We start from the raw sequence: 25,277 nt of genomic DNA, 5'->3' as shown, positions 1-25,277 counted from the left end.
ATATCAGAATCATAATGTAGAGACTAGCATCACAAAAACATCTAACCTTGTGATTCCCTCTTATGTAAGTGCTTTCTGGTTAGAGAATGACCCTCAGTTGCATGGCCTGCAGCAACATAACCCCAAATGCCCAGACATCTAAAGAATGCTGATTGCTCTGTGTCTTTGTTTTCTCTTTAGAAGGCACCAAAGCATGTCAACTCACACTGCCCTTCACACTACTCCAAAATGCCACAGTTAACATAGGTGTTTTGCATGTGTAATGTTCTTCAATCTCGGCTAGGCGATAGAGAGCATAAAAATAAGGGAGACAAACAAACTTTCGTCACCTTGAGTTCACCTGCCACTTATGTATAGAGATCTGAAATTACATGGTCAAAGTTATCACTTCATTGATGAACTTTGAAGTGTGGAAGTTACATATTAGCTTCTTGATTGATTTATCTCTGCATATAAGCAAGAAAGACCTCATTGGAGAAGAGCAAATGTAGGGCGCGCCCGTGAGGATGTCTGTGAAATGGGCATCGGTCTTCGTGCTGCTGCATCTGATGGGCTTGCTTAGGCGGGGGGCTTGTGGGAAAGTGCTGGTGTGGCCCACAGAATACAGCCACTGGATTAACATAAAGATAATTTTGGAGGAACTTGTCCACAGAGGTCATGAGGTGACAGTTCTCACATCTTCAGCTTCCGTTCTCATTGATCCCAGCCAACCATCTGCTATTAAATTTGAGGTTTATTCTATATCCATGACTAAGGAGGAGGTGGAAGCTTTTTATATGTCTTTGATCAGTGAATGGATGAATCATTTTAAAAAAAACTCATTTTGGCCAAATTATTCAAAACTAAAACAGCGCTTTGATGAGCATACTGATTTTGTTAGGAACCTGTGCAGAGGAGTGGTTTTGAACAAGAGTCTCATGGAGAAGCTACGAGCATCTAAGTTTGATGTGGTTCTCGCAGATGCCGTTAGTCTCTGTGGTGAGCTGCTGGCCGAGCTCCTTAACACATCCTTAGTGTACACGCTGCGCTTCACTCCTGGGTACACGTATGAAAAGTACAGCGCGGGCCTTCCATTCCCTCCGTCCTACGTCCCTGTTGTTCTGTCAGAATTGAGTGATCAGATGACATTCATGGAGCGGGTGAAGAACATGATTCATGTTCTGTATTTTGACTTTTACTTCTACACATCAGATGAGAAGAAGTGGAATCAGTTTTACAGTGAAGTCCTGGGTAAGCTGTGTTGAGACACAACCTCCTGTGTCTTTGGGTGTGTGTGTGAGTGACAGGAAGTCACTTGTGAAGTGTACAGTGAAAGTAGAAGGAGGTCAAGGAACCTCAAAGAATGGGGTAACACTGGGTGTGTGGTCAGAACACTCCAGGAAATAATTTTGCAAATTGAGCCAAAGAAGATTTCTCTGAGCAGTTACCTATGCTTTATAAAATTTCAGTTCATTTTAATTATAGGAAATGTAAGGATAAACAAATGTCTTAATCTGAACAGATAAGTACATGAAGTACTTACACATAGCATTAGGAAGATGATTTTCCCTTCTGTAGCTTAATATCTTTAGTTACAAATTAAAATATTTATTTATAATAACATGCAAAGTCTGTCACAATTAAATAAACAGCATCTCTATACAAGATACAGAGAACTGTACATTTAAGTTTCTTATACTTCTGGATTCCCTCATTAATGCAAAAAATTATGAGTCTTAAATTCTAAAGCCTTACCAAGTGATGGATATATCCTTTATAAGTCTCATCTTTTAAAACACCTCCCATTATATAAGATATGATCTCAACAAAATGAGCTCAAATTTGTACTTTAATAATTTATATACAATATCCAGTTGTGACTTTGAAATATATTACCAAGTTAATATTGTCAATCTTTGATTAGGGACCAAGGACAATAGTAATTCTAAGAAAATTAGCCATATTCTCAAAAACATTATAGTTCATTTTGAGAATTAACAATCAACAGAATCATTGTAGAAATTAGACTACATATTTTATGAAAATTATTTCTGCAATGTGATAATATTCAGTGCAGAGATCAAAATGTTTCTAAATTTATTGGCATTAGTTTTATTGATTTAAGACAAGTGTAATCATGTATAACATAATATATGTGAAAATATACATTTATATCCTCAATCAAAATGTTATACCCTCTAATATCATGTTTATATCAATCATCTCTGAAAAATTACATGAACATTTCATAATCCTTGTACTGTTTTTGCATTTTGTCTTCTTTCTTCATACAGGAAGACCCAGGACAATAGTTGAGTTAATGAATAAAGCAGACATATGGCTCATTCGGATGTACTGGGATTTGGAATTTCCTCGTCCACTCTTGCCCAATGTTGATTTTATTGGAGGACTCCATTGCAAACCTGCCAAACCTCTGCCGAAGGTAGCCCTACTCCTGTTTTCTTTGAAAATGATGTGAAAAGTGGGATAAAGTGTTCTGCCAGATGTACAATCATATATTTCCATGCTTCATTGGGTCTCTGCATTTAATACTGTCAAGAAAACATATTAGGATATCTTGCATCCTTTTAGAGGGCTTTTATTATACAACCATAAGAAAAATCAGTTATTCATTCTCAAATATGTATTAGGTGGCTACCAAATGTATACCAGAGGATACAGTCAACATGGAAATAAATGAAATAATTGTTTTCTGCACCACTCTCAACTTACATTGTACTTGGATAGAAAGCCATAACAAGTTTCCTATGGAAAGAACAACTCTGACAAACTATCCAGCACAGATCATAAGAAATATCCTAAAATCTTTCTGAGTTCAGATGAGACCTGAACAAGAAGGAGAGAAGGACTCAGCAGACAAGAGGCTGGCACTGTAAGAACTGCTCCCAAGAACTCCGGGTTTGGCTGGGCAGTGAGAGGAGGGAGGCGGACACAGGCATTGATTCTAGAGGGGGATCGTGTCAGACAGCCACCAGGAGAAGAGTGTCTACTGATGACACACAGAGCCAGGAACAAGCTAAGCACAAGAAAGAAAAGGTCAGATTTTCTGCTGAAAAATAAGTTCAAAATACTGTCTTGTTTATGAGTACCAGAGGGTCAAGATAAGAGATCCAAAAACAATTTGTGAGGCTGTTCCAGGAGGTAAGGCTACAGATGATGGAAACTAGTATAGAAGATTCATAGAGATGACTGTCTATTCATATATTGATATCCTACTTCATACTGTGTTGTGGGGGCAAGTCTTTAACAGAGGCAAATCACTGAAAATGTCCCAGTGTGACCCAGAGTGAGGCTGACATTGTACTTACTCTTTTTTTTTTTTATTATGAGCTCTGTTTTGTTCTTATGAATGATTTAAATTTATGACTGTACATGGACTTCAAAGTGGCAGTGTTAAAAAAGTTAAAATAACAACATTTGGATATTTACATAAATAATATGTTTTGTTATGTTTTCAATGCTACTGTACACATGAGTTTGGATAATGTCAACCTGTTAGGATAGGTTTTCACAAGATGGTTAAAACTGATTACCCCTGATTGTTTCTTGTAAATATAGCTATTCCAGAGGTAAAAAGTTACTTTTGTGAATTTCCAAAATTATGAGCCATTTTATATACATACAAGACTTTTCAGACATAATTCTATATTTAGCAGGAATTGGTTTCCCAACAGACCATAGCTGTGTTTCAAGTAAAGTCCCAAACAAAAGAAGTTTCTTTTCTTTCCTTCTTCCCTTCCTCCCTCCCTTCCTCCCTTCCTCCCTCTCTCTCTCTTTTTCTCTTTCTTTCTTGTTCATTCTTATTTATTTATTTGAGAGTGACAGAGAGAGAGAGAGAAAATGGGCACGCCAGGGCTTCCAGCCACTGCAAATGAACTCCAGAAGTATGCACCCCCTTGTGCATCTGGCTAATGTGGGTCCTGGAGAGTTGAGCCTAGAACTGGGGTCCTTAAGCTTCACAGGCAGGCACTTAACCGCTAAGCCATCTCTCCAGCCCCCTCCCCCTTTTTTTTTGAGGTAGGGTTTCACTCTAGCTCAGGCTGACCTGGAATTCACTATGTAGTTTCAGGGTGGCCTCAAACTCATGGAGGTCCTCTTGCCTCTGCCTCCCAAGTGCTGGGATTAAAGGCGTGCACCACCACTCCCGGCAAGAATTTTCTATATCAATTTAAAATCATATATGGGTTTCTCCTATCAAAAGCATAAGAAATATTAAAAATTTCACTATAATTGTTGAAGTATTTCACACAATTTCTATATCAAAATAATTTCATTTCTCATCAATATAAAAGTATGGCCTTCACAATATTTGCAGCCAAAACTTACCTCTCTAGCCTTCATTCACACAACTCATTCCTGCACTTCCAGGCCATTCATCTTAAAGAAGAAGAGGAATAATTTATCTTAAAATATCTGATATTTTCTGCTTGTTCTAATCCTTTGGTACATGTGAGTAAAGCTTCCTTGGAAAACATGTGTCTAAACATGACAACTGATTGAGAGAATCAGCATAGAAAAACACATCCTGAATATGTCATACGGATACTCCAGTTCCTTTCATTACTTTCTGAATATAGGCTTTAATTTACAATTAAAATAGAATTCTATCAACTTATGTATTTCATAGATAACAGTACAATATAACATTTTAGAATAATGTACTTTCAGTAAGCAGCAAAAACAAGCATTCTTTTTTTTTTGTGTGTTTTTTTTTTGGTTTTTCGAGGTAGGGTCTCACTCTGGTCCAGGCTGACCTGGAATTAACTCTGTAGTCTCAGGGTGGCCTTGAACTCACGGCGATCCTCCTACCTCTGCCTCCCGAGTGCTGGGATTAAAGGCGTGCGCCACCACGCCCGGCCCACAAGCATTCTTTTTTAATTGTATATATATTTATTTGATAGAGAGAGAAACACAAAGAGAGGGAGTGAGTATGATTCCCCAGTGCCTCCTGCAACTGGAGATGATACTGGCCCATCAGGCTTTGCAAGCAAGTGCCTTTAACCTCTGTATCATCTCTCTAGCCCATTTAAATACTTATTTCTTTGCAAGCATAGAGAGAAAGAGAATGAGAATAACTGTGCCAGGGCCTACTCTTGCTGTAAACTAACTCCAGAAACATGTGCCACTTTGTGTATCTGGCTTTACATGGGTACTGAGGGATCAAACCTGGGGCCAATAGGCTTGGCAAGCAAGTGCCTCTAACTACTGAGCCATCTCCCCATCCCACAAGCATTCTTTCAACAGACATAAGTCTTAGTATAATTGTCATTAGCACATTATTTTACACATTAATGTGCTTCAGACGACACTTGATCACATGTCCTGTGCTCCTCTGTCTGTCCTCTCCTCACCCTCTCCACATCCACAAGCCCACTGTCAGCAGCAATACCTCCTCCAGCGCACTCCACCTCCCACACTACCATCAGCTGGGAGCCCAGCCTAAGTGTGTGGGGACATCGCATTCAAGCCACTACACTCTGTTACAAGAATGTTTAGCTTTACAAGTACAGGATCATTCACTCTCTCCTCCTACTTGTGTTTCTTTTTATGTCCAGTTGCTGCGGGCAGAATTCCCACCCCATATTATGTGGTGTATAATATGAGTATTACTCTCTCTTCTCTTCCTGTTTTGTGAGGAAAGCTCTCATTTCCCCCATTCATTACCACGCTGGCCATGAGCTGGTCGTGTGCAGCCTCCACTGTCCTGAGGTTCATCCTCAATACCAGATTTGTTCAGCTTTGTCAGGGAGAAATGTTAACTTTTAGTAAAGGTCTGGGACATCTATGAGATAATCATGTGATTTTTACCATTAATTCTGTGGCTGCCCTGTGAGGCCTGTGCATTTATAGTTTATCTACCACTGGAATGAATCCAGCATGATCATAGCTATGGTATTTCAACGTGCAGTTGAATGTGCTTTGCAAGGATTCTATTGAGCTTTATGCAGCTATGAATTCTGGTCCACACATTTTTGTTTTTGTGAGGTAGTCTCACCTATCCCAGAATGACTTGGAATTCACTATGTAGTCTCAGGGTGGCTTTGAACTCACAGCAATCCTCCTACCTCTGCCTCCCAAGTGTTGGGAGGTCCACACATATTCTTGTTGCCATTGTTTTCTTACCAGATTTTGGTACCAGAAAACTAGAAGTCTGTAGAATGAGTGTGGGTGTACTCCTTCTCTTATATTTTATGAAGTAACTTGAATGGTGTTGGTGTTAATATTTCCCTAAAGTTTGGTGAAGGTCAACAGAGAATTTGTCTCATCCTGGGCTTCTTTATTTGTCAGGAGACACATTGTTCTTTTTTTACCTTTTTTTTTTGGTTTTTCAAGACAGGGTCTCACTCTAGCCCAGGCTGACCTGGAATTCACTCTGTAGTCTCAGGGTGGCCTCGAACTCACAGCAATTCTCCTACCTCTGCCTCCCGAGTGCTGGGATTAAAGGCATGCGCCACCATGACCGGCTGACACTTTGTTCTTAAATCTTATTACTTACTATTGATATACACAATTAAGTTATTATATCTTCTTAGTTCACTTATATATGCATATATGTGTGTGCCGCGTGTGGGCTGGGACACTGCGAGCTGATGGAGGGGAAAGAGCACGCTTGGGTAGCTCCACCTTCGTGTTCCTGGGGGCGGGGTCTCTTGTTTGCTGCTGAGTATGCCCGGTGAGGCTAACTGAAAACGTCGTGGATTCTCTTACTGTCTTACCCCACCATGAGAGAGCTGGGAATGCAGATGTCCACCGCCTTAGCTGCGCCCTGAGGATCCAGCAAGTCCTTCATGTATCAACCATCTTTAACCTTCAGTTTTTTTTGTTTTTGTTTTTGTTTTTTTTTAAATGACACAGAGAGAGAGAGAATTGGCACACCGGGGCTTTTGCCAATGTAAATGAACTCCAGGCACACACATGTGTAACATTGTGCACATGCCACCTGTGAAAAGGCATCTCCTTGTGCATTTGGCTTATGTGGGCTCTGGGGAGTTGAACCTGGATCCTTAGGCTTTGCAGGCAAGCACCTTAACATCTAAGCCATCTCTCGAGCCCTCAGTCTTCACTTGATATTTCATATGTATGTGTATATGTCTATATCTATCTATCTATCTATCTATCTATCTATCTATCTATCTATCTATCTACCTACCTACCTACCTACCTATCTATGCATTTATTTGTCATTCATTAAATGTCAATGGTTTCTGTTGAAATATGCCTTTTGTCCTCCAGTTTTATTTCACTAATTTAAAACATATTTAAAATGTGATTCAAAAATGTGCTTCCAAGAAAAATGAAATACTGAGTCACTAAAACATAGTTCTTCCTACAATAATCCTGACAGTACCTAAACGTCTCTGCTTATTGGGATGTATCAGACATTTTGTGTTTGCTGAGCTGGTGTTGTTTTATAATGGAGCAAATTCTTTTTGCACAGGAAATGGAAGACTTTGTCCAGAGCTCTGGGGAGCATGGCATTGTGGTCTTTTCTCTGGGGTCAATGGTTTACAACTTGACAGAAGAAAAGGCCAACATGATCGCATCAGCCCTGGCACAGATCCCACAGAAGGTGAGGTGATGCATCCCTCTATGTAGACAACTGCATAGTACATCTACACAATTATAGAAGGACTTAAGTACAGAAATTTTCTGGTTGAAAACTAAAATATCTTATTATCTTTATTTCATCTCATAAAGCATTTATTTATTTATTCATTTAATTAATCATTTGTTTTTTGGATTTTTGAGGTAGGGTCTTTCTTTAGCCCATGATGACTTGGAATTTATCTCAGGCTGGTCTTGAACTCATATCAATTCTCCTACCTCTTTCTCCTGACTGCTAGGATTAAAAGTATGTGCAACCACACTTGGTATCAGAAAGTTTTTTTAAATACACACACACACACACACACACACATCTCCACACATACAACTATATTGGGTCATAAAAATCATATAGTTTTGACTGATAGCTTTTATTATCATTGTGACTAGAAAAATTTTACTTAGTAGATACTGAAATATTGCTACTAAGATCATTTGCAATAGATAAATACACACAAAAATACCCATCAAATTCTTCATTTCCATGACTTTCAATTCTTTTAGGACTCCTAAGGACACTGTATAAATTACAGACATTATCAGAGAGCAACCCAAAGACAGGCAGTTATTGGAAGAGTAGATAATGTTAAGCAGTTATTTAAAATCACAAGAATGTCAGCATACCATCTAGGTGTTCCAAGTCATCTGTGAACCTGTCCTCACCTTCATTTTAGATAGGCCTTTCAGCAACCTGTTTCACAAGGCAAAGTTCACCAACCCTGACTGCAAGTACCTACCCACCATGCAGAGTTTATGTAGAGAAAGAGATCGAGCTGGCCCTGATGGCCAGTGACTAAAGCAGGGAAATACCAGAGGAAAAGGAAAGCCAGTCCAGCCCAGCGATCACACTGGCATCCACAGGGACCCTGCTTCTAGACAATCACATCCTCAGGATCGAGGAAGAAGAAAGGACTCTGAGGAAGACTCAAGACAAAATGAAACTGGAATTTGGTTCAGGCTACCTGTCACTTACCAAAGCCAGTATGCAACCAGAAACTGAATCCCAAAACATGTGCTCCATATAGAAAGTCAAGAATCTGAAAGACAGGAATTTAATATCCAAGAGGTCTGTTTTACAGCCTGTCTTCAGAGAGCATATTATGTAGGGAAGAGAAACAAAAACAGCCTTAGCCCCCTGGTCAGGATGAAGTCAGCCTTGTCTTTGACCTTTAAGGTATTGCTGTTTCTGCTCATGGCCTTGTCTCCCTTTAGACAGGGTGTTTTCTCTCATGGTCTCCTCTCCTGTGCACAACATGTTTTCTGCTCATGGCTTCCTCTGCCTTTGCAGTGGGGATTCACCCAGCAATGCAACTGATTCTGTCATTTCTGTAGAATCCTATTTGGATTTTTACCTGGTTAGTATTGAACTCAGGACAAGCCAACTGTTTCCATTTTTACACACTAGGATACTTATGATTTGTACATATGGATTGCTTTTTAACAATGGGAATTACATATGTTCTTATAGCATAGAACATAAAGTTTTCCTATGTGTCCAATATAAGAAGCAAGAGTATTTTAAGGAGAAATTCACAAGTCTTAACACCTGTAAAGCGTGGTTCACGGCTCACTTTCTATTGGGCATATCATAGAGTGGGATTCTTTGGGTGTTGGTGAGCAGTCTTTAAATTCTTGTGTGACACTTTTCCTCCTCAAGTTAGGTTTTATGTTCATACCTAAAATCATCTTGTAGACATAATTCATATATGAATAAACACTTATAATTTACATTCTAGTCTGTAAGGATTGCTGACAAATATAGAGTCAATTCCTTATTTGGAACTAAGTGTGAAATTTAGATCAATTAATGACCTTTAATAGCCACTGTGAAGTTGTCTTTTCAACACTTATTATTATAATTAAAATTTTAGCCAATAATTGAGCAAAACTTAGCAATATCACAGTTTTGATCAATTTTGGTTATTACAAACTATACATTATTATCATTATTACTTACAAATTGCCAATTGTTATTACTTTAACACATTAGTGATAAAAGTATGAAATTAGTTTGAAATTTCTTATTGAAATATTTATCCTGTGTGTAGTCCTGAAAATTTTTGTTCTAAAGCTAAGTAAATATATATTCTTGTAAAAAGACGTTTCTTTCTCACAAATAGTAGCCTGCATTACTTTGACATTTGTGTGCCTGAAAAGAAACCAAACAATAACAATTAGACTACAGACCTAGACAAAATCATTCATCTATGACTCAAAAATAAGTAAACAGGGCTGGAGATATGGCTTAGCTGTTAAGGTACTTGCCTGCAAAGCCTAAGGACACATGCTTGACTCCAGATCCCATGTAAGCCACATGCTCAAAGGTATGGCAAGCACAAGGTTGCGCATGCACACTAGGTGGTGCAAGCATCTGGAATTTGATTGCAGAGCCCTTGTGCACCAATTCTCTTTCTCCCCACCCTCTCTCTCTAAGATAAAGAAAAACTAAACAAAGGAATATTAAATTTGGAGAGTAAGAGCTATAATTTCCCCACCCAAATCATATTTCTTGCCTAAAAATCTCAAACACATTTGAATTTATCACATTTTTCTAAGGTGGTATGACTAAACATCTTGACTGAGTGATTACAAAGATATACACAGGGCGCTGGGAACATGGATCGGTGCTTAAAGGGGCTTGCTTGCAGAGCCTGCCAGCCTAGGTTCTATCCCATGAGGCCAATTGCACAAAGTTGCACATGTGTCTGGAGTTTGCAGCAGCAAGAGGACCTTACATGTGCAATCTCTTTTTCTCCCCTCCTTCTGCTCTCTCTCTCTTTCTGTTTCTCTCTCTCTCTCTGTCTGTCTCACTCTCTCAAATATATGAAAGTTTTTCAAAAATATATATACATATATATCAGAAGTGTATTTATGTCAGTCTCTTAATAATTCAAATTAATTTAAAATTTCCTATCTGAATTTTCTTATATGTCATGAGAAAGTGTGCAATAATCTCTTCATATTTGTAAGTTAAAACCTCCTAAAGCCTTGAAATTTCAGTTATATAATCCAGTATTTTCTGTGTGTAACAGGTTGTGTGGAGATTTGATGGCAAGAAACCAGACACCTTAGGCTCCAATACTCGGCTCTACAAGTGGATCCCCCAGAACGACCTTCTTGGTAAGGCTAGAAGAATGAAGAGAGATGCACTGAGAAGTGACAGGATATGTTTCAGATCCCAGGAACCCCTGGGCGGTCAGGTGCTTTAGCACAGGGTCTGTGACCCCAACACGCCTGCAGGGGCCCCGTGGGCTGGAGACTCCCCTGGAAGCTCATGGTCAGTCAGCGTGGCAAACGCAATGGTGAGCAATGAGAGGCCAAGGCTTAAACATCGCGAGGCCAGATCCACACTCCAGGCTGTCCTCTGACATCAGCACAAGTGACACAGCACACACGTGCCACAGACTAAAAAAGAAAGAAGGAAACATGCTGAAAGTAAAGGGGTGGCCAATAAGGAATATGCGTGCAAAAGAAAGCAAGCGAACAATGACAGATTTGGCCTCAAATAACTAGAAGGTGGGGACAAATACCCAAGTTTTCTACCAACTCTCCACACATGACATAGCACACAGGTGTCCACAGTCATGCACAACTGAGCACTCACGCTTGCACAGGCGTGCCCTTGTGTACGCAAGCGTGCGCACACACACTCACACAGATAATAAAAGGGGGGAAGGAGGAATGACTCAGCAGTTGAAGGTGCTTGTTTGCAGTGCTTGACAGCCGGGTTCGGTTCCCTAGTACCTACCTACAGCCAGACACACAAAGTCGCGTCTGCAGCTGGAGTTCATCTGCCGCGGCAGGAGGTCCTGGGGCACCACACTAACTCTCTGAATGAAGACTGGAAACAAGACGACAGCCCATCAGGAAAGCTTGTGCAAAAGGAAACAAGTTTAATGAACTTTTGTTCCTTAAAAACTCACAAATAAAGGAAACATATTTATTTAGTTTTAGAAATAAGTAACGAGGAATTGCTAACTGGGCAGATATAAGACTTGATGATGTCAAAGTTGCTTCCAGTTTTAAACTGTCACACTTGATCTCATTTTACTTGCTTTTTTACTGGTATGTCCTACATTTCTAGCAAAGACATTCTGTTTTACATTCTCTTCTGCTGTTCTTTCATTTATCACGTCTTGAGTCACTTAATATGTATCCAGGCAACTTCCTTTATCTCCTCAATGAACTCAAGAGCTTCTTGCTCTTGAATTCCAAAGCAAGTTCATGAACATAATGATACTCTCTTTTATGTAGAACACTGTCTCTGTTAGAATTTTATATTGGACCTTACCTAATATATATATTTGGTTTTTTGAGGCAGGGTCTCGCTTTAGTTCAGGCTGACCTGGAATTCACTATGTAGTCTCAGGGTGGCCTTGAACTCATGGTGATCCTCCTACCTCTGCCTCCTGAGTGCTGGGACTAAAGGTGTGTGCCACCATGCCCTGCTTACCTAACTTTTTAATATTTTATTTATTATTTATTTTCAAGGAGAGAGGGAGGGTGAATGGACATGCCAGGGCCTCTTGCCACTACAAATGAATTTCAGACACCTGAGTCACCTAGTCCACCTGGGTTTATGTGGGCACTAGGCAACTGAACTTATGCATTCAGGCTGTGCAAGCAAGCACCTTTAAACAGACAACCATCTCTCCAGCACACCTTACCTAACATTTATGGCTAATATTTTGGTGGGAATTCTCCCCATTGTAGGTCATCCCAAAACAAAAGCTTTTCTAGCTCACGGTGGCACCAATGGTCTCTACGAGGCAATCTACCATGGCATCCCAGTGGTTGGCATTCCTCTGTTTGCGGATCAGCCTGATAACATTGCTCACATGACTTCCAAAGGAGCAGCTGTTAGAGTGGACTTCTCCACGTTGTCCAGTGCTGATCTCCTCTCTGCCCTGAGGACAGTCCTGAATGACCCATCGTGAGTATGACTACTTATTTACCAGTGCTATTTATAGAAGGCTTCTCATCTCCAGAGGGGTGAGTCTTACCCCATTTGGAAGGAGACTAACGTTGCAACCCATGGTTCATCTTCACAGCTCCTCACAGTGGCCTCCTGGGGCCTCCACACCGATACTGTGACACTGTGTCACCTTGCTGTGTCTCAGACGCTTGTGGAACCAGACTTGCATTTCTTGACCCCTTTCCTGCCCTTGTCATTCTTCCAAAATGAGCACCTGGTGGGTGTCATTGTTCGTACACTGAAGGAGTGGGGATGAAGACTGGCCTTGAGGAACAAAACCTTCCTTCAACATTCCTCCATTAGGCCCCTTCTTTCAGAAGAATTCTTACTCCTCCTCGCTTGAGCCTTCCATCGGTGAGGTCTCCCCCTGGGACATGGTTCCACTGTGTCTACACAGAGCAGCTGGCCCGGCTGCAGTGGTAGGAATCTCTAACAACTGTACCTTACGCCCCACCAGATGAATCTTGCTGCCCAGAACTTCTGCCTTACTCACATTACTTTTTGTGTAAAACATTCTATTTTTCACATCCTCTTGCTCTTTCTCCCACCCCAAATTTCCATTACTTCTAAATTTAACTTTTACTCCACTTCTCAGGAAACACACAAAAAATCTCATCTCCAGCCCCTCCACGCATAGCCCAGTTCTAACGAACTCCTTTCTTTCCCTTCTAATCTTCATATTCTCAGCGGTCACAGTCCACATCTCCCTCTGTATTTAGCCATTTGTGCTCTCGCCCGAGCGGCCCAGCAAGCTCTGCCTACAGGGTGTGGGGCTTGTCAAGTACAACGCTCCAGGTCCTTGCAGGTCCTCCCGCACATCCAGACCAGAAGCGGCAAGGCCAGGCTGCTCACCGCACTGACCCTGCTCCTGACCAATTTTCTGCTGCGCTTACCTTCTCATGGTTGGGAAAGAACAAGCAGTCACAGGTAGCTCGTGGAAGGAAAGGGTGTGTCTCAGATGTAGATTTTCAGGAGCAGTGTTCCCGTGGAGAGAACCGTGACGACCATCGCAGGTTGTCCTGTGTCAGCAGGTGGGGAGCGGCCGTCCCCGGGAGCCAGCTGTGGAAACGCAGCGGCCTGAGCTCGTCACCCAGGTTCAATCCCTGCCGCACACTTACTCCAGCAAGGCTCTGCCTCCCCATGGCTACAGCAGCTGGGGAGTAAGTACAAGGCTTAATCACAAACGTGTGAGGCTATGAGGGACATTTTAAATTCAAAATGTCACAGTTCCTCAACATCTAAGTAAAATTATAATCCAAACCCTGCAGGAGCATGAACGCCAGATGATAGCAGTGATGGTAGAACGTGGTAGTCATGCCCACATCAACACCCAGGAGGTAGCAGCATGAAGGCCAGTTGCTCGAGGCCATCTGAGGTGCCGAGCAGGTTCAAACCTCTCAACGCATATGTGTCATTTAGCTTGAACCAGTGATAGGGTCGTTTACAAAATTTCATTGCTGACTAACTTCCTTTAATGCCGTTACACATGTATTCCACCCTCAGCTACAAGGAGAACGCCATGAGGTTATCCAGAATCCACCACGACCAGCCGGTGAAGCCCCTGGACCGCGCCGTCTTCTGGATCGAGTTTGTCATGCGCCACAAGGGGGCCAAGCACCTCCGCCCAGCCCTGCATGACCTCTCCTGGTTCCAGTACCACTCGCTGGATGTGCTCGGCTTCCTGCTGGCCTGTGTGCTGTCTGTGGTATTTGTCATCACTAAGTGTTGTCTGCTCTGTTGTGGGAAGTTTGGGAAAGCTGGAAAGAAGGAGAAAAGGGCGTAGTGTGTGGAAGCAGGAGGTGGATGTCCCCTTAGACTTCTACTAGCTCGTTCCAGCAGGCAGTGTTTTCAGCTTCTTTCTTCTGTAGCAACACAGTACTTCGGTTCCCTCTTTAATGGAATAATTTACTGTGTCAAGTGTTGATCATTTTTGAATCTCTCTCTGTGTCTTTGTGTGTGTTTCAAGTATGTCTGAGTGAAGGCACATGTGTTGTGATCAGGAGAAAGCTCCAGAATTGGACCTCACTTTCCACCTTGAGTCAGGGTCTCTTGTTTGCTGTTGCTGCCTATACCAGGCTAATGGCCCATGGGCTTCTAGGGAGTCCTCCTGGCTCGGGCCTTCTATCTCGGTGCAGGTGTGCCGAGGTTAAAGGTATGGGCTACAGCATTCATGTGCTCTGGGAGTTTGAAGGCAGGTCCTCACCTTTGCAAAGCTAGTACCTATGCCTACTGAGGAATCCTCTCCAAACAGCAAGTGTTTTTGTCTTTTTTTCAATTTATTTGAGAGCGACAGACAGAGAGAGAAAGAGGCAAAGAGAGATAAAGAATGGGCACACCAGGGCCTCCAGCCATTGCAAACGAACTCCAGACACGTGAGCTCCCTTGTGCATCTGGCTAACGTGGGTCCGGGGGAATTGAGCCTCAGACCTGGGGCCCTTAGGCTTCACAGGCAAGCGCTTAAGTGCTAAGCCATCTCTCCAGCCCAGCAAGTGTTTTTAAAGGATTCACAACATAAGTCATGAAAATTTTCAAACCAAATAAAAACTGGACACATATTAAAATCAAGCCACGTGTTCATTTTGAAATTTGTGATTGCAATTCATGAGATTTCCCTCCCCCCCCATACTTTTTTTGGCTTGGTTATGGTTCATAAATTTTACATGGACATGAATCTCAGAAGTTACACTCTTAGCATAAAATAAATTTGTAAATCCTCAGCATGTTTTAACTTTTTGGGGGTAGAGTATTTATTCCTTTATACTATTTAGTAAAAATAAATGCTCAACTTTCAGACTTATGAAATCAAAGCTACCGCTTCATTTGGATAAGAGAGACCATTATTTCCTGTTAACTTTCACTGAATTGCTATCACTTGCCTCCTAAAGTGCCTGCAGTGATGTTTGTCCTTCTCCAAACAGAACCATTTCTTAGTAGAAATGTAACAATTCTCACTAACTGTGTACTACTTTTTTTTTTTTTAATTTTATTTTTATTTGAGAGTGACAGACACAGAGAGAAAGTCAGATAGAGGGAGAGAGAGAGAATAGGCGCGCCAGGGCCTCCAGCCTCTGCAAACGAACTCCAGACGTGTGCGCCCCCTTGTGCATCTGGCTAACGTGGGACCTGGGGAACCGAGCCTCGAACCGGGGTCCTTAGGCTTCACAGGCAAGCGCTTAACCGCTAAGCCATCTCTCCAGCCCCTGTGTACTACTTTTAACTGCTCCGCTGGAGAAACTCTGACTTTGCAAGCTCATTCTCTTCTTCATCCGTAATAAAGGTTAAGCAGCTGTTACTCTGATTTCAGCCTCTTGAGGTAGACACAAGATCTCAGTTATTCATTTTTTCCTTTCTTCCAAGGTGTCTATTCATAAGTAGGCCCATTTTTTTATGCAAAATAAAGTAAAGCATCACTTACGTTCTTAGGTTTCTTTCACAAGCTAACAGGTCCACCATGGGCTCACAGATGGAACTATTGTTTCCCAGCAGAAGGCGCTGTTGTGGGAGGCTAACCTTTGAGCGGCATGTCCTGACTGGTAAAGTTCACTAGAGCTGGGATTTTGAAGGTCATAATGCAGACCCTAGACTCACTTGGCTACCTAGTGTCTTGACACCCTAGTGATTGATTCGAACAGGCTGATATGTGCTACTGCTGCCAGGAACTGGCCTGCTCCCCACAACACTGGTGGAATGCGCCCATCTGAAGCTAAGTGCAGGCATGTTTCCTTCCCCTGCTCTGTTGTTAGCCGTTATGCCGCAGAGATGCAAAAGGAACTAATACGGATGACTTGAAGGTACGCCATAAATTTCAGTGCCTTTGGTTGTATTTGAAATGATGGTCACTTTGGACATATCCTACTATGAAGGGAAAGTGAACCTTTTCTTTTTGGACAATACTTTGCTGTTCTAGTCCTTAATAACACTAGAAAAAATCAGTTATTTTTCATGACTGCAAGCAACATAATCAGCAGGTGTGATGGCTCAGTTTTTTTTTTTTTTTTTTTTTTTAATCCCAGCCCTCAGCGAGCTTAGGAAGGAAGATGACCAGGAGTCAAAGAAGAGCTGGGACTACAGAGTGAGTTCCAGGTCAGCCTTGGCTAGACTGAGATCTTGCTTCAAAAACAGATAACAAATAATAAAAATAGGGGACTCAATGATTAAAGGTTCTTGCTGCAAAAACCTGCCAGGAAATGTTGAATAAATTTTACACAGAATTGACAGATTTCAAATGAACACAAAACCAATGACTGCATTTGTATGACGCTGTAACAATATGCATAAACTTTGTTGTCAACCCATTCTGGCAGCAAATCTAAGAACAAAGGACTCAGACCCATCCTCATGTGGGAAATATCAGGAATGATCAACTAACAATATGAAAAATGAAAAATGCAGAAGGATAAACGAGATGGAGAAAAAATTACCATGAGAAAAATCAAAGATGACAAAAGTCATTAATATGTAAAACAAGGCAATTAAGTCAGCATATCATTCTCCAGGAGAAGGGTGGCCACCTATGAGCCCCTGAGGAAGCCGTTTCTGGGAGAAAACAATAGGGAGTGATTTTTCCAAATAACATGACATCATTGTGCTGCACCCCCAGATACGACATCTAGGACTCTGTCATGCAAAAGTAGGTTTATTTGAATGACTTATGCGTAGAATGTCCTTTCTAACACTAAGCAGGCTAGCAGCCAGTGGGCACACCCATAAGAAATGTTAAAGGTACATAACCATTACAGAATGGGCAGGGCACAGGCAGTATCGCTCAGCCTTTCCCATGTGTTGTTGTGCTTGTCAGAAAGAGAATATACCAGAATCAACAAGAAAAATACTTTGGCAAGAAAAAATATAACATACATAAAGCAATGCAAAGAAGAGGGTCCAATCAGAAGGAACGTAGAGCGCGCGGGGGAATCTTAACGAGCAGTGTTTGTGCTTCTGCAGTGTGCGGATTTTCTCCATGGGGTTTTCACGAATGAACTAGAAACATTAACGTGTAATTACCACAGGGGATAAGTCATCAGTAGTACATTTGCCTGCCATTTGAAGGCCCTGGATTTGATCACCAGTGTAACAAAAATGTCATTTAAATGACTATACTCACTACCAGTGGAGAGCTCTAAGATGTGTCATAAATTTTAAGTCACTACAAAGAACTATTTCTAAGTTTGTTTTTTTTTCTTGGTTATTCAAGGTAGGGTCTCACTCTAGCCCAGGCTGACCTGGTATTCACTATGTAGTCTCAGGGTAGCCTCAAACTCACGGTGATCCTCCTACCTCTGCCTACTGAGTGCTGGGATTAAAGGCGTGCGCCACCACGCCCGGTTTAAGTTCTTATTTTTAAATGTCAAATTTATATTTCTTTTTTATAAACAACATAATGATTGGCGCATGTATATATCATAGTATGAATAAATCAGATAACTCACATAGCCATGTTTTTTCTTTAACACATTAGTTGCCCAGAATAACCATTTCCTCTTTGGTTTCCATAAGTGCTTATTATGAATTGATCACATCTATCTTCACTTCCATTCTATTTCATCCTGCCTTGTAGTTTTTTTCTCTAGACCTCCCTTCCTAGTGACTAGCAGTCCCCTTGGTTCCCCCCCACACACAGGAGAGCAGATACACATTATCTGTACTTCTGTGCGTGTCTTATTTTATTAAATGACGTCCTCCAGTTCTTCTATAAACCTAAAAGGCATAGAGTGGATAAATCCAGTAAGTGAAATACAAGTTTCATTTAGGAATTAGTTATCGCCAGCTTTTAAAGAGGTGTTGTATCATGGTGAGTGAAGTATCTCACCCAAATCTGCTTCCCCTCTTGTAACTTCTGTTGAGTATCTGCCACCTAGTGGCTGGGCAGGTGTTCTACCGGCACTGGCCCAGCACCTTGCTGTTGTTGTTGGAGTAGAACCTGACTCTCCCTGGAGAAGCTGCATCTCTTTGTCAGATGGACACAGACCTGAGGAGAGAACCAGCCCTTGGCACCTCGCCAGGGCCCCAGCAGAAACCAAGAGTAATTGGGGAAATGAGCAACAGTGCTGTTTCCTTGGTGAAGGAGACAGACACAGAGAACACTCAACTCCTACTAAACCAGATATCCAGAGACACAGAGGCTCCCAAGACCTCATAAGTGAAGTAGACATAAAACGAACCCAACAGGGCTCAGGGAAATTTGCAGAAGAGCGGCTGGAGAGATTTTCCTCCCATAAGCTGCTTTTGGTGGGGTGCTTCCTGCCAGCTCTGTGAAACTGACTGCAACAGGGGTAGAGACAGGAGCTGGGACAGGGAAGAGACAGAAGGAACAAAAGGACTATGTTCTAAATAATTCTGTACATACATAAAAATTACGAATAAAAAACACAAGAGGGACTAGCTGGAAAGAAGGGACCTAGTAGAGGGGCATACAAGAGGGGGAAAGAGAGGGTAGTGGGAAGGACCTATAACTGTGGTATATTGTATATATGTATGGATGCTGTCAATACGAAGTTTAAAAAAGTGAATTACTAAAAAAAAAAAAAAATCCACCTGACTTCTCATCACAATCAAACACAAACAATCCTGTTGTGGAAGTAGAGCATTCTACAGAGAGCAAACTTGCAGCATGTTCCTGTGTCCCTTTGCCCCACATTTTCTGTCCAGATATACTATTCTGGTGTTTCTTGAAGTCAACAATGGTATTCTAATAACTTTCTTATTTTAAAAGGGCAAAATCATTTAATTCTTTTCAAAAGTTGTCTACTTCCAAATGGGATAAGACCCCCTCCCACTGGAGATGAGAACCCTTCTATAAATACCACTGGCAAACAAATAGTCAAACTCACGATAGGTCATTAAGGACTGTTTTCAAGGCAGAGAGGAGATGGGCGCTGGGCAATGTGGGGAAGTCCATTCTAATCACAGCTCCCTTGACCATCATGTGAGCAATGTTATCAGGGTGATTCCCAACAGAGGAATGCCAACCACTGGGATGCCATGGTAGATTGCCTCATAGAGACCATTGGTGCCACGATGAGATACAAAGAACTCAAAAAATTAACCAATAAAAAGTAAAACAAAAAAAATCAAACAATTCACTCCAAAAATGGGGTAGAGAACTGAATCGTGGATTCTCAAAGGAAGAAATACAAATGGCTAATGCACACTTAAAGAAATGCTCAATATCCTTAACCATGATTCAGGGAAATGCAAATTAAAACAACTATGAGATTCCAACTGACTCCACTCAGGATGGCAATCATTAAAAAAATAATCAAACAAGGGCTGGAGAGATGGCTTAATGGTTAAGCACTTTCCTGTGAAGTCTAAGGACCCCAGTTGGAGGTTTGATTCCTCAGGACCCATGTAAGCCAGATGCACAAGGTGGTGCATGTATCTGGAGTTCGTTTGCAATGGCTGGAGGTGGGAGACATGTACAAAACTAAATGCAAAAGGAATTGGTACCATTGAAACCCAGAGGGATTTTTTTTTTTTTTTTTGAGGGAAGCCCAACTTAGCAGTATTTTTTTTTTTTTTTTTTGGCTTTTTCATGTAGGGTCTCATTCTAGCTAAGGCTGACCTGGAATTCACAATGTAGTCTCAGGCTGGCCTTGAACTCATAGCAATCCTCCTACCTCTGCCTCCTGAGTGCTTGGATTAAAGGCATGTGCCACCACACCTGGCTATACCAGCCTTTTTTTATGTAAGAGACAGAGAGGGAATTGCCTCACCAGGGCCTTCAGCTACTGCAATCAAACTCCAGATACCTGTGCCCCCTTATATGCATGTGAGACCTTGCATGCTTGCATCGTTTTATATGTCTGGCTTTAGTGGGATTGAAGAGTCAAACAAGAGTCCTCAGGCATCCCAGGCAAGAATCTTAACCACTAAGCCATCCCTCTATCCCTAGAGAGGTTTATCAAAAGCTCTATTTTATTTTTGTTTCCTGTTGTTTATTTTGCATTGTGTCAATCTCTTTTTTGAGTTATGATTTCAGTTTGAGGTCTGATTTTCTTGGTGATTCCTAGAATTCATTGTTGCATTTTTTGATCATATCTTCATTAAGCTTAATTAGCTGGTTATTGCAATCCTCTATTTGTTGAATTACCTTCAATTCATGTATCTCTCTTTTGAGGCTTCTCTGGTTTTCTTCAGTTAGGTTAAGCCTAGTGACCAAAGCTGAGTGCTCTCTAGGAGAAGATTCCTCTCAATTTCACTTATGTGGTTGTTGGTGTTTTTGATCTGCTGCTTCCAGTTCAGTGATTATTTTGACCAGAGTCACATAATTTGTTGTGCTTTCATTTTGGGATTCAATTTCTGTAGTTTTCTGTATGTTTTCATTGGAGGTTTCCAGTGTGGATCTAGGCATCCTTGATGGAGATCTTTCAGTTTTCTGACTTTCATTGGTTTGTTTTAGAGTTGTTGTCTATCCATCTTGGGAAAAAGTCTTATTTTATTGAGGAGGAAGCAAGTATTTTTCCTTGTAGGATCTTCAGTGAATGTTCTGTTTCAAATGTGAATCAGATGTAGGGTAGGGTTATAACTGCACATACTCAGATTGTAGTGATTATAAGTACATCAAAGTTGCCTAAGGAACTAGGAAATGGGGAACTTGGATCTCTGGCTGGCTCACTCCACTTGCATGAACTCTTCCACACAGGGAACTAGGTGTTGGGGTACCAGGAGCCAGCAAGCTAGGGAGTAAGGGGCAAGAGCCCAGCTCTCACAGTGTCCCATGCTCCCTCTGGCTCAGGGAAACAGGGATTTGGGGGCCCAGGGCTCAGTCAATCTGAAAGCCAGAGCACCATGCCTGCTTCTGCAGCAAGCATGCCTAAGCAGCCCTAAGGCAGCAGTGGGGCACCTGGGCCTGGAAATGTGAGATGGGAAAGAGCTGGGAACCCTGACCTACTCATCCCACCCACGCATGTACCCTCTGGAGCAGGCGACCTGGGAGTTGTGGACCCAGGGGCAATTCACTCAGGAAGGCAGAGTAAGAGTTTAACATTTCTTTTTGATAAAACCTGACTATTCTATTTATGAGGATGAATTTCAACCAGTGGATGATGCTAATGACCAGTGCACAGCCAAGGTTGTAATGAGTGTGGGTAAGGAGAGCTCTTCTCCAAAGTCATAAATAGAAGACAGAATGTCATATTATATTCTTACTGCATACCATATAATACAGCATGGGTGTTCTGCCCAGAGCAATTAGGCAAAAAAAAAAAAAGGAAAGAAATTGAAGTGATACCAACAGGAAAGCTTCAAGTTTAATTGTTCTTTTTTGTAGACTGACTGTTTCTATACTTCTGAAGATATAGATATTCCAACATTCTGAGAATTAATAAATAAATTTAATGAAATAGCTGAACACAAAAATCAAAGAAAATCACTAGTTTTCTACACCAATAATGAACTTGTTGAGAACTAATAATTGTAATGGGTCCATTCAATATAACCCTCAAACATAATGAAAAAATAATAAACTGAACAAAAAGATGAAAGACCTGGGCTGGAGAGATGGCTTAGTGGTTAAGTGCTTACCTGTGAAGCCTAAGGACCCCAGTTCGAAGCTCAATTCCCCAGGACCCACGTTAGCCATATGTGCAAGGGGGCACACGCATCTGGAGTTTGTTTGCAGTGCCTAGAAGCCCTGGCATGCCCATTCTCTCTCTCTCTCTCTCTCTCTCTCTCTCTCTCTCTCTCTCTCTCTCTCTCTGTTGCTGTCAAATAAACAAATAAATAAATAAAAATTTAAAAAAAGATGAAAGACCTGTGTTATAAATATTGAGGAAGGGGCTTATAACTCAGGCTACATTTTGTATCTCAATGGAGGTCACTAGTTAAAAACTTTTAGACAATGCAAAGACTAATGAAAGATACAAGAAAGTATTGTAATTGCAAACTGGAAAAATTTGTATTGCTTAAAATATCAACTAGCAAAGGCAATTAATATAAATCCAAGGCAACCAACACATGATTATGAATGATATATTTTTACAGGATTAGAAAAATTCCTTCTAAAATTCAGAAGAATACTCAAAAGATTTCACAAAGCCCAATTAGGCATCAGCAAAAAGAATAATGCTAGAGGTATCAAAATATCTCACTTCAAAATAAGCTGTAGTGCTTGTGTAACCAAAATAACAAGGTTTTGACATGAAAACTAATAATTAGACCAAGGAATGGAAACTAACTTGCAAACCTGGTATATAATTCTTTACAGACTATTGCAGTCAGGTTTGCATTGCTGGTAGAAATCACCCAACCAAGAGCAGCTTGTGGGAAAAAAAGTTTATTTTCACTTACAGACTCAAGGGGAAGCTCCATGATGGCAGGAGAAATGATGCCATGAGCAGATGGCATCACCTCCTGGACAACAGCAACAGTAGAGTGTGCCAAACCCGGGCAAGGGGACACTGGCTATAATACTCATAGCCCTGCCCTCAACAACACACTGTTCCAGGAGGTATTCTCAAATCTCCATCAACTGGGAACCTAGCATTCAGAACACCTAAGTTTATGGGGAACACCTGAATCAAACCACCACACAAAGTTAGAAAAATTACTCTGGGAATTTAAAGACAGTCTTTTCAACAACTTGTGCTGAAAACAATGTATATTCACACAAAGAGATTGAAAATAGAATCTTACTTCAAAGTTTCACAAAATCAAACACAATTTGATCAAATAGCTTAGTGTAAGATTTGAAAATTTGAAAGTATTAGGAGAAAACACATTATGATATTGACCTAGATAATGTCCTATTCAGGACTCCACTAACCAAGGAAATAAAATGGGAATTTGTAAATAGGACTACTTAAAATTAAAACTTCTACATAACAAAGGAAACAATAACAGAGTGAAGTGATATTTCAAAGGGCGAGAGAAAAACTGTGGCAGATAGAAATCTACAACACGGATCTCCAGGAAACAGAAGAATTTCAAAATCCTAATATCAAAGAACAAGTGATCCAGTAAAAAAAAAAAAAAAAAAGTCAAATGATCTGAAGGGATACTTCTCAAAAGGAGAAGTACAGACGACCAATAAATATCTGAAAAAAAGGATTACTAACTTTAACCATGAGGAAAATGCAGGGTGAAGCTGCACTGAGATGGAGCGATGCTGTTGGCATTCTTGACTAGCATTCATGGAGCCCTGGTTCAATTTCCAGTGCCACGTAGAGCAGCTATGGTGGCCACACTGGTGATCTATGCACTCAGCAGGTAGGAGATTGGAGGTGTAAGGTTATCTTTAAGTAGATGGCAAGTGTATCAATTACTTTCTTATTGGTGTAAGCCAATACCCGACCAGAAATAACACAGGAAAAGAAGGGTGATTTTGTCCTCCAGTTCCCAGTGGTGAACTCCCATGATGGCAGCGTGGCATGCTGACAGGAGTGGGCACTGATTTCGTGGTCAAAAGGAGAGGACATGCCAAAGTGATGGACTTGCTCCAGCAAGGGTCACATCTTAAGAGTGAGACAATCTTCCCAAAGAACACTGCCCACTCGGGAACCAAGCAGGTGTTCCAACACTTCAGCCGGTGGTGGATCTTTTACATCATGCCACAACCTCAAGTTTGAGACCAACAAGGGATACAGGAAACCTTGTTTCAAAAAATAAAGTAAAATAAATATAGTGAAAACAAAAACGAAACCAACCAACCAAACAAACAATCAATGGAACCAGAAAATTGAGATTCCATCAAATTCAAATCAGCATGGCTGTTACCAAAATACAAAAAAAAAAAAAAAAAAAAATTCCCAAGGAAGTGGAGGAAAAAGAACGCTTACACATTATTAAACGAAGTATAAAATGATACAAGAATTATGGGCTGTAGAGATGGTTCAGAATTTAAAGGTGCTTGCTTGCAAAGCCTGATGGCCTGGGTTTTATTGCTAAGTGCCCACATAAAGCAAGACGCACAAAGTGGTGCGTGCATTCAGAGGTTGTCATGGCAGGAGGCTCTGGCATACCTATACTCACTTTATCTTCCTATTTCCCCAGGGTTTATATCTAAAAGAAATGAAGATAGCAGGTGTGGTGGTTTGATTCAGGTGTCCCCCCATAAATTTAAGTGTTCTGAATGCTAGGTTCCCAACTGATGGAGATTTGGGAATTAATGCCTCCTGAAGACAGTATGTTGTTTGGGGCAGGCTTATGGGTGTTATAGCCAGTTTCCCCTTGCCAGTGTTTGGCACACTCTCCTGTTGCTGTGGTCCATCTGTTGTTGGCCAGGAGGTGATGTCCATCTTCTGCTCATGTCATTGTTTCCCCTGCCATCATTGAGCTTCCCCTCGAGCCTGTAAGCCAAAATAAACCACTTTTTTCTCCATAAGCAGCTCTTAGTTGGGTATTTTCTGCCAGCATTGCAAACCTGACTGCAACAGCAAGCCAAAGAATTTCCTGAATAACATAATTTATTACAGCACTGTTCACAGCAGCAAAAGAATAGCATCAATCTTGGTACCCATTAACTAATGAATGCATCGTGTGTAGGAGTGTATTGTTAATCCATAAAGAATGTAACTGTGTCATTTTGAAGATAATGGCTATGATTAGAGGATGTCTTCTTAAGCAAAATTCAATACACCAAAAGACCAGTGTTACATATTTCCTTTTACATGCAAGAACTAAAATAGAACAAAATAAAAGTACATTCAGAGAAGGACTGCTGGAGAAGGGAACACAGAGAAGGTGGGGGGTGTAGGCA

General features: G+C 41.2%; 1 protein-coding gene across 1 annotated transcript; it reads left to right on the top strand.

Moving 5' to 3' along the window:
- Positions 1 to 506: 506 nt before the first annotated feature.
- On the top strand, positions 507 to 14,363 carry LOC105944544 (UDP-glucuronosyltransferase 2B1-like). The gene is made up of 6 exons (XM_012950338.2): positions 507 to 1,230; positions 2,274 to 2,422; positions 7,439 to 7,570; positions 10,638 to 10,725; positions 12,319 to 12,538; positions 14,084 to 14,363. Exons 1-6 carry the CDS (start codon positions 507 to 509, stop codon positions 14,361 to 14,363), a joined length of 1,593 nt encoding a protein of 530 aa, XP_012805792.2.
- Positions 14,364 to 25,277: the final 10,914 nt, after the last annotated feature.

The sequence above is a fragment of the Jaculus jaculus genome, chromosome 11 (assembly GCF_020740685.1).
Source record: "Jaculus jaculus isolate mJacJac1 chromosome 11, mJacJac1.mat.Y.cur, whole genome shotgun sequence".
NCBI classification, from domain to species: domain Eukaryota; kingdom Metazoa; phylum Chordata; class Mammalia; order Rodentia; family Dipodidae; genus Jaculus; species Jaculus jaculus.
The sequence above is the reverse complement of the archived record's forward strand: the minus strand, read 5'-3'. Positions and strand labels throughout refer to the sequence as shown.

Excerpts from the sequence above, each read along its gene's own strand:
- LOC105944544 (XM_012950338.2), top strand. The coding sequence starts at position 507 with ATGTCTGTGAAATGGGCATCGGTCTTCGTGCTGCTGCATCTGATGGGC. Across the intron at positions 1,231-2,273 it reads GTTTTACAGTGAAGTCCTGG|GAAGACCCAGGACAATAGTT; the intron begins GTAAGCTGTGTT and ends TTCTTCATACAG. Across the intron at positions 10,726-12,318 it reads CCCCCAGAACGACCTTCTTG|GTCATCCCAAAACAAAAGCT; the intron begins GTAAGGCTAGAA and ends TCCCCATTGTAG.